This window comes from Globicephala melas, chromosome 11 (assembly GCF_963455315.2).
Source record: "Globicephala melas chromosome 11, mGloMel1.2, whole genome shotgun sequence".
NCBI classification, from domain to species: Eukaryota; Metazoa; Chordata; class Mammalia; order Artiodactyla; family Delphinidae; genus Globicephala; species Globicephala melas.
The window spans coordinates 11,873,402-11,883,794 of record NC_083324.2 but is presented as its reverse complement, the minus strand read 5'-3'; the positions used below and the strand labels follow the sequence as shown (position 1 = coordinate 11,883,794).

Here is a 10,393-nt window from a genome sequence, read left to right as displayed (position 1 = left end):
TCTTTGAGGACTGGGGAATCAGGCTGGGATCGTGATGACAGGGACTTCTGGCTGGAAGCCATCACTCTAAGTCAAGGTGCTTTCCCGGCATGTGAAGCAGCTGTTGCGTTTCACAGGATGGAGGCGCCGCCCTTGACCTTGTCTCATCTACTGAGGCACGAAGAAGCACGGTCATAATTAGGTTCCTGGCAGAACAGCCTTGCTTTTTGGAATAAAAATTCCCACAAACTGCTCAAATATCCAAGTTATCAAATAGCTAAACAACAAGAAAGTTTTCTAGCAAACAAAACACATACATATCACAAAGTCATTTCTTTAAAAGAAAACATAATAGAGGGAAAGAGAAAAGGAAACAATGAGAGTGAAGCCTGATTTAGCAGATACCACTTTATTCGACACAGTGCATGATCTGAAGCATCTGACACTCCACAGCCAACAAGGTTTCCTACTTCCCTATTACAAAATACTGGATACCCTGAATACAGTTAATTCAAGGTTCTTGGTTTTTTTCTCCTACATTTAGAATTAAACAGGTTTCTCCATGTAGCAAACATTTCACATTCACCAAAGGCTTTGGGGAGAGGGGAAATAGGGCTTGTAACTGCCCCCCTGAACCAAAGGCACTTAATGTTAAAATATAAAGCACAGTAAAGTCACCTCACAGACATCCCTGCGTGTTCGGACTGCTGAACTTGAGCGCACCATCACTGGCCCAAGTGGAATTCATTATAACAATGTAAAAGACACTGATTTCCTTGAAAAAACAAAGTGCAGTACGAATATAAAGACCCATCACCACCACCCCCCTCATTCTTTTCTGAAAATAATATACAAGAGAACGATTATTTTACATGATTAATATTACCCAAGGTTCACACATGGGAAAAAACAGCTAAAAAACAACCTGCCATAAACTCTCACTATGAAATCACAATAGAATCTGATATATTCAGACAATCTGCGAGTTGGGAGACAGCCTCAGAGATCATGTTGTGCATCCCCTCACTGGACAGATGAGGTCACTGAGGCCCAGGAAGGTCAAGTGTGGGACCCTGGGGTCTAACCCAAGGGCAGAGCCTGGGTAGAACGCAGACCTCCTGAGGCCTAGTTCTGGGTGCCCTCCACCGCCTTCCTCTTTAAAAGACTCCAAAAGTAAAACATGAAATGCACCACACAATAAAGCACACTTGCTGATGCAGGTCAGCTATTTGGTCTCGCCACACGGTTCCTTTGGCCATTGGGCAGGTATGTAACCCACCTGGGGTTGGGAATTCTTCACACGAGGTTGTTCAGCCTTCTGAGGGAAGCCGCGTGCAGGTTAGACACGACTTCTCCGATTCAGGAAGGCTCTTCGTGGCTGTTAGCCTGTGGTGGGCAGGTGGTCGGCTGCACAGCGGAATCCCAGATTCGAAGCGGAGCTGTCAGGTGTGTTCTGGCTTCGAGCAGCACAGCGATACCTGTAGCAGTAGGACTTTGCGGAGAGAACCAGACACATGAGTGCTCTTGGAGTCTGGGCTGAAGGCTCTCAACTGTCAGATTGACGTTGTACCCAAGTACCAACTGTAGAGAGTTATGCCTATCTGCAGACAGTGCCTGCCTACAGGCACCCGCCTCCTGCACATTTAGCAGCTATGTTTCCGAAAAGGGTAGCGCGTTGCGAGCTCACCACATTATCCAGTGTTCTGTTATAAACGTGACTAGATAGAGTACAAAGATGTTGGTGTGAGTATTACTTAGAACAGTTTAAAAAAATGTAACAACCAATGGTTACATAAGTTATGGCGCATCCATAATTTAGACTCGTAAGCAGCCATTAAAAGGCATGTTTTCATGTAACATTTAATGACACAGGAATTTCTCAGGATACAATCTTAAATGAAAAAGTCAGAATACAAAACTGTATATGTGCTATGATCTCAATCTAGATAATCACGTACGCCAAAGAAAAGCAGACTGGAAGATTCAAAATGCACCATAATCCGAACCGTAGTTATCCTCAGGCAGTGGGGTTTCAAATTTCCGATGATAACTATGTATTACTTTTATAATTTAAAGAGTTATTTGCACGTTTGCACATTTAGAATAGCATTTGACAAGTAGACAAGAAACCAAGTAATAAAGCTAAATGGCAATTGAGAAAATATTAATTAAGAGCAACATTAAGTTATTATTTACTATCCAACAGGTTGGCAAAAAATTGAACAGCAAGCCCAGGAACATCAAGAGTAGGAAAGGCTGTGGAAAACATTTTTTCTTAATACATTGCTTTTGGAGTTTAAATCACAGTAATTCATAAAGCTATGTATCTTTGTGTGGGGGACTTGTTTGGTATTGTTTTATTTTATAAGAGCAGAGTATGGTATATACATATGCACAAACACACAGACATCAAGCTCTCCAGGCATGGTGCTAGGCGCCTTCATCACTTATTTGATTTGATCATAATGGCCAGAGGAATTAAATGAGTTACCCTAGATGACACAGTTGTTAAAAGAAGTAGAATTCGAACCCAGGTCTAACTGTGGTGTGCTTGCCTGCCTAGCAACAGTCGATACTCGTAGATGGAAAGGCATCACAACTCATGATTCTGTCCCACCCCTGTTATAGTCCCCTGCATGTACACACCAGGGAAAACCTAACACATATCCCTGGTCACCTACTAGATAGTCAGTGAATAACCACAGATGACTTGATTCAAACACTTCAAAAGCTTCCACGTTCCAAAAATAACCATGCATGGAACTCTTATGTCCTAAGATCTTTGATCAAAAATAACAGACAATGAAAATAAACTAGTTACCCTGTGTACCAAGAGCATCAACTCTGAGTGGGCGCTGGGAAACTCAAGTCCCCGCCGCTGGTTAAAGAAACTGCACAAAGAATCATGTAGAGTAACTTTGGAACTCATGAAGCAGAGAGAATTTGTGGAGGGGCAAAATAGGGCAGTATGAAAGATGTTTTTTTTTCCTTAATTCTTATTATTCTCCTTTCTCTCACGAAAGTTGAATGTTTCTAATCTTCATAAAAATTATCTCTAGAGCTGACAAAGGAATTCTCTGGAGCACTTCCACCATGAAAAAAACAAAAAACACATGGTGCTCTGTCTTTTATAGATAGCAAAACAGTAGCAACCAATTTTCTCATTTTCCCTGTGGCCAGTGAAGAATGTAACACTATTACCAACATTCAGGCAGGCAGAGGGAAAATGAATAAAAAAATATGCCTGAAATAATGAAAGATGTGATGGCATCTGCTACTACCTGTGATTGGGATGCAACGGAAGCTCTAAAATGACTAGAGGTGACCATGCAGAAAGACACGGCAGAAGCTTTGTTCCATGTAGGGCCTACTCACTGGGCTGCTGTGAAGCAAGGTGCTTTGGTATTTTTAGAATCAAGCTCCTGTGGATAATGCAGGGCCCCATGCTCTCAGTGTGTGCAGTGAATTCTACATTGGAGCAAGAATCGAGCTTGGGGCAGGGGGGCAGGCAGTCAGACAGGGACATTCTTGTTCCATAACTGGACCACACATGACAAAAAACAATCAAGCGTTTCCTGATCGCCTCCTGTGCGCACTGTCCCACTGGAGATCACAGGCTGGTTGAGGAAACAATGATTACACATCAAAAAGCTACAAAACAAGCTAGGATTAAAAGATTCTGAGGCTACTATTAATTCAGGGGAGGAAATAGTCACTAAATGTCTAATTTTTTAGGAAAGACTTTTGAAGGCAGAACTTGGCCAGAGCAGGATTTACGTGATTATGGCAGTGGCCTTCCGACTTGAGTATACAGAAGAATAGCCTGGAGAGCTCATGTAAATACCTATTCCTAGGCCACAAACCCAGAGATCCTGATTCAGTAAGTCTGGTGTGGGTTCCAAGAATCTGCATTTCTAACCAGCTTACAGGTGCTGCTAATGCTACGGGCCCATGGACCACAAACTGAGTAGCACTGATTTACAGGACTTAGAAACAAGGAAAGAAGGTATGTTAAGTGGAGAAAACAATAACATCAGAGGCATAAAAATGGAAAAATTCAGGCAAGTGAAGAGGATAGCAAGGCCACAGCCTGAGAGTGTCAGAGCATGGTTTATTTATTCATTGAATATTTGAGAGTTTACAACATGCTAGATGCTATTCTGGGCACGAGGGAAGCAATGCGGAACAAAACAATGTACCCGTTATCGGGAAGCTCACATTCAACAAGGAGTTAAGTAGTCAGACAATAAATAAACGGATAAATTCAAGAGTGCTTCTGGCAGTGGTCAGCTTGGAAGAAAGTCACATAGGGAGAGAGGACTAGACGTGACTAGGTGCTACTTAGATAAGGTGGCCTGGGAAGGCTCCTCTGATGAGGCGCTGCGAGAGCTGAGCTGCCCAAAGATTCAGAGAATGAGAATTCCAGGCAAAAGCAATGAGTGGCACAGAGAGGATAAATGATAAAAAGCAGGAAACGTGGGTGGATAAATAGGATGGAGTCACATTAAAGGTGGTCTACTTGGCAGAAAGAGGTTGGGCTTGACACAGGTGGAAATTGTGACAAACATTTTACTAATTTACTCACCTGAAAAGGCAAAATCCAAGACTCATTAGCTATTTAACCTTAGGCAAAGCCTTTCTGAATCTGCTCCCTCTTCCGATAAAATGGGGCTATTAATGGAATAATGTCAAAATGCTTCATCTTATCTTTACATGAAAAAGTAAAGCAGTAGACATGTGGAGATTATTGTAATTGTTACTTTATAATGAACACAACACTCTTAATTAAAAGAACTCACTTTGCCTGTCTTATCTGACCTCCTTGGGTTAACCTGCTTCCTTACTAAAACAAAAGCAGCTTCTCTGCAGGTCTTAGTGATCTTGTGTTGGGAAGATGATTCCTTGCCAGCATCTGAATACGGTTACGCATTTGCTACAAAAATAGGAAAATTATTTGTTATATAAATGGAAAAGATGAAGGGGTATCTCTGGTGACAAGGCATAGGACTGAGGTCTTTGTCCGATGGCATAGTTCAATATGCAACTTGTCTCTCAAATTCTATAACAAACTGTTTTAAAATTTGGTTTTCATATGCCACAAAATGCAGGCTGTAGCAACTGTGACGAATTGTGCCTGCCTGGAGCACTGTGATCAGAAAAGAGATCCATGATGTATAAGAGATTATTGACCATAGTCATATTTGAAGGCCCTGGTACATACAGCATAATTCCATTTTGGGAAGAAAAAATAAAAGTGCACCGAAGAGTTTGGTAGAATGCTATTAACAGTTTTCTTCAGAAAGCAGCGTGAACGATTTTTTTCATTTTTCTGTTTATTATTTATTTTCTAATTTTTATGCCATGAAAATGTTTTGCTTACATAACAAAAAAGCTTAAAATCAGTGACAACAAAAAGAGCTAGTCCTTTTTTGGATCATAGCAGTACCTAAAGTCTTCCATTAACCTAAATGATGAAGAACTAAACACTAAAAAGCAAGTATCACTACAAGTTAGTGTTGAAAGGTCAGGACCATCACATGAGAAAACAGTCAATTCACATTATCATTCCACTGCAAATGCACTCATTCACTCAGCAAACATTTATTAATAAGCAGTTCATTTTAAATTCCAGTAATCGGCAACTAATGAAATACGTAATTAAAGAGAAAAATGGCCTGATTTCATATGTCCTCATTGCTCTTTCTTTTTTTCCAACTCTACTTTTAGCACTAAAAATGGTTATTAATGATGTTAGGTCTTTGAGTGGTTGAAATATGGGTCATTTTATTAATTAAGAACAGAGGTAGTAGTGAGGGCCTATTTTAGTCCCATTTCATCAAAATGGCTAATTACTTTGTGAAACTGACCTCGATATCTGCACTAAGAATATGATCCTGGATTCAAGAACAATTCATTTAAGATAATGGCTTACCAGCCTTGGGGCTCTGAAGTCAAGTGGGACGGCAATATGGTTTTTATGAGAGGAAGACTTTTAGGGATAAAGAACAGTTTTAAGGTAATTGTAGCTCATTATGAACAAAATGATTATAGAAAAATGACACAGCAGAACTCAGGTCTCTCAATTTCCCATCCATTGCTCTTGCCACTGACACTTGGGCAACTCCTTTTGCTACTAATCTTGATGTAAAATGGTGGGGTTGAGGGGGTAGGGGAGTGAGGATTTCGTCAATGTTGTAGGTTGGGCTAAAGATCCCACAGAGATTAATCTAACAACTTCAAGAAAGACTAGTATTTCTTGAGTACTTACCATGTGAACTGTTCTAAGAACTTCACATGTATTAAGTGACTTAATCCTCTCAATAATCCTGAGGTAGGTATTATTGTATACACAATAATATATATATATGTATACACAAGGAAAAAACCGACACAGAGGTGTGGTAATAGTGTGCCTAAGGTCACATGGTTTGTAACTGTGAATCCAGGATTACAGTCTTTTCAGTCCCATTCCAGAATCTGTGCTCTTAACACCATGTTGACTCATAGTTGTTCTTTCTGTGCCTCGTCTCCTTACTGAAGCTATACTTTGGATGGACTTTCAAAAAATCAAAAATAATAATCAGAGCTTACTTTAGTCATGCAAACTGGCCCTGGGCCATGATCAAAAGTAAGTTACCTTCTAAGCAAGATGATTTTTTTTTCAAAATGAATTACATTATTCTTTTCTCTTTTTATTGATTTTCTTTCTTTTACTGATTTTTACCTGTGCTACAGTAATCATTTCCAGGATTCTGCCTGTCTAGTTAGCAGTTCATTAGTTGGTTTTTATTCAAAAGAGAAAATGGGAGAAAATAATCTTATTATAATAAAGATGATGATTAAGAATGATGGTGTTAGCAGCAACTAACTTATGGAGACTTTACCATGAGCTAGGCACTGTACCAAGTGCGTATTTACTTTGCTGCATTTATTCCTCGTAAGAACCTTACAATACGTGCAGTTATGATGTACATTTTACAAGTGTGAAAACTGAGGCTTAGAAAGGTTAAGTAATTTGCCTAATGTTACAGGCAAAGACTAGCCAAGAACAGTTACAGAACTCCAACCCAGATCTAATTCTAGAGTCCACATCTTAATATACTTAGTGGCAGTTAAAACTGCCACTCTTAATCTAGTGTAAAGAACAAGCACTGAAAGTAATTCACAGCCAACACTGCGCTGTTTTCTTGACTACACCAAAATAACCAGGCTGAGGTTAAAAACCTACATCATCTACAATTAACTTGACCAAAGATCCTAGAGCTGCCGTTTCTCTCTGGAAAATCTTGTGGATCCCACTCAGTTTTGTCACTCTGCTATTCTGTTTTCTGGAATACTCTCTCCATCACTCTGAGCCTGACTAAATTAAAACTTATCCTTCAGGGTGACTAAGAAAAGTTAAAGATGTATAATATAAACTCTAAATCAGCCACAAAATTTTTAAATAAAGAGTTATAGCTAATAAGCCAAAGGAGAGACAATGAAGTGATAAAAAAACCACTTAATCCAAAAAAAGAAAAAAAAAAGCAAAAGGAAAAGAACAGATGAGACAAAGAGAAAAACAAATATCAAGACAACAAATTTAAATCCAGCCATATCAACAATCACATTAAATATAAATGGTCTAAACAGCAAGTGAAAAGGCAAAGTTTATGTCAATAAATTCATTAACTCAGCTGAAATGGACAAATTCCTTGAAAGACACAAACTCCCAGAGCTTAATCAAGAACAAACAGATAATCTGCACAACCCTGTAGCTATTAACTAAATTAAATGTATGGTTACAACTCTAGGCCCAAATGGTTTTCCTGGGGAAATTCTATCAGACATTTAAGGAAGAAAAATGCTAACTCTACATGAACTCTTCCCCAAAAAATTCAAGATGAGGGAATATTTCCCAAATCAATCTATGAAGCCAGCAATACACTGATACTAATATCAGACAGAAAAAAAAACAAAAACAAAAAAACAAGAGACCAATACCAATCACGAACATATTTTAGCAAACTGCATCCAAAACATATACAAAGGATAATACATCATAACTAAGTGGATGTATTCCAGGAAGCCAAGGATGGTTTAACATTTGAAAACAGAAAATCAATGACTATAATTCACCATATTAACAGGCTGAAAAAGAAAAACCACATAAACATCTCAATAGCTTTAGAAAAAGCATCTGGCAAAATCCACATCCATTTCTGATAAAAAAAATTCTCAGAAATCTAGGACTAGAAGGAGACTTGCTCAAGCTGATAAAGGGCATCTTTGAAAACACTATAGCTTATATCATACCTAATTTTGAAAAGTCAAATGTTTTTCCCCTAAGATCAAAAATTAGGTAAGACTGTCTGTTCTTACCACTCCTATTCAACGATATACTGGAGGTTCTAGCCAACACAATACAGTAAGAAAAAGCAATAAAAGATATCCAGATTAAAAAGGAAGAGGTAAAATTGTCTATACTCACAGATGGTATAACCACTTACGTAGAAAATACAACACAATCTACAAAAACAACAGGGAGATCAACTCGATGCTTTCTGACGACCTAGAGAGATGGGATAGGGAGGATGGGAGGGAGGCTCAAGAGGGAGGAGATATGGGGATATATATATACTTAGAGCTGATTCACTTTGTTGTACAACAGAAACTAACACAACATTGTAAAGCAATTATACTCCAGTAAAGAGATATATATATATATAAAGAATCTACAAAAACATCACTTATACAGATGAGTTTAACAAGGTTACAGGACACAACATAAATATATAAAAACCAACTGCACCATAAAAATGTATTTATTAAAAATATAGGGCTTCCCTGGTGGCACAGTGGTTGAGAGTCCACCTGCTGATGCAGGGGACACGGGTTCGTGCCCCGGTCCGGGAAGATCCCACATGCCGCGGAGCAGCTGGGCCCGTGAGCCAGGGCCGCTAAGCCTGCAGGTCTGGAGCCTGTGCTCCACAACGGGAGAGGCCACAACAGTGAGAGGCCCGCATACGCCAAAAAAAAAAAAAAAAAAAAAAAATATATATATATATATATATATATATATACACACACACACAAAACATGTTAAAAGATATTTTAAAAGAATAAATTAAGAAGCTTATAAAAATTTTAAACATTTAAAATAAGCAAGAAAAATGAAATGTTAAAGTAGACACATTCATATGCATGGCACTGGAATATTTTGGTGTTCATGCTTAAAATGTTTTTTACAGGATTCATTTTCTCCACTTATTTGTGCAAAAAAAATCTTATGGTCTTTAATTCTTACAGAGTAAATGGACTCCCAATTATGAAAAGTGCCATATGTCAGACACATAACTGGTGGTAATTAGGGTTTTGAGATGCTCTTGTGCAAAAAGAGATTCACCTGTTTTTCATGAAAGTCTGGTTTCCCAGCAAGAGGATTCAGATACACCTGCAGCAACAGCTTGAATCAAAGGAAAAAAATCTGGGACTACAGACAGATGGGTATATGAACACTTAAAAGTACTGGGAAAACCTAGGGCAATGCTTTTAATTTAAAATTAAAGTTAGAATTTTAAAGATAAATTTGTCCACATCTTGTTATAAAGGTAAGTGTAAAGCATAAAGTGAACTCAACTCTATGAACTGCCACCTAAATAACTACACTAAAGATTCTAAGAAATGCAGAAGACACACACCCCTACGAACTCACAGATATACATAATTTAAATAGGTTCTCTTTAGGCCAGTGGCTCCCAAACTTTGATGTATGTTATGATCACCTTGAGAGCTTTAAAATCCTGATGCCCAGGTCACAATCCAGAAATATCAAGTCAGAATGAGGTGAGTGAGGAAATAGGCATCAATATCTTTTATAGATCCCAGATGATTCTAATGTACAATAAAGTTTGAGAACTATTATTTTAAGGCAAAGTTTGACAATGCCTCCATTATCAAATTAATAACTTAATTTGGAGCCATTACAGTTTTAAGTCTCTAACTGCCTAGACTGACTGAATTACCATGGGAAGCTTCTTGTAATAACAATCTGCAAAATGCCATGTTTACATAGAGATAGAAGTTGAAGTCCTAGATATACTAAAAATATATGATTTAAAGAAAAAAAGGGAGAGAACTGGTATTCGATTTCTGAACTCCTTAAAAAGGTTACTCATGAAACACTGAGTTACTTCTACTCACCAAGAACAACCAACTCTGACACTGAAATTATAGCCCAAAGAGAAGAATCATTGTCTGAGAGAGATGTTTATTCCACAAAGCACACACTATATACCTAGAACACTTGGGATGTTTCCATTCCAGTATACCACAAACTACCCTCCATTTATAACTCAACTTAATCTCAACAGACAAGCCAGAAATTTACAGGAGTCTCAAATAAATTAAGGGTGTGCTTCCAGACTTACATGCT

General features: G+C 38.4%; 1 protein-coding gene across 3 annotated transcripts in view; it reads right to left on the bottom strand.

Moving 5' to 3' along the window:
• Positions 1 to 354: 354 nt before the first annotated feature.
• The window catches only part of SUMF1 (sulfatase modifying factor 1), a 112,717-nt gene continuing 102,678 nt past the window's right edge, over positions 355 to 10,393 (bottom strand). For 2 of the 3 annotated variants that reach the window (XM_030867776.2, XM_030867779.3), the window contains one exon: positions 355 to 1,471. In XM_030867776.2, the coding sequence (XP_030723636.1) occupies positions 1,361 to 1,471 (111 nt within the window). In that variant the 3' untranslated portion in view covers positions 355 to 1,360. Of the gene's footprint in view, positions 1,472 to 1,503; positions 4,913 to 10,393 lie in introns of those variants that run through there. The other variant, XM_030867778.3, reaches the window with a different exon arrangement.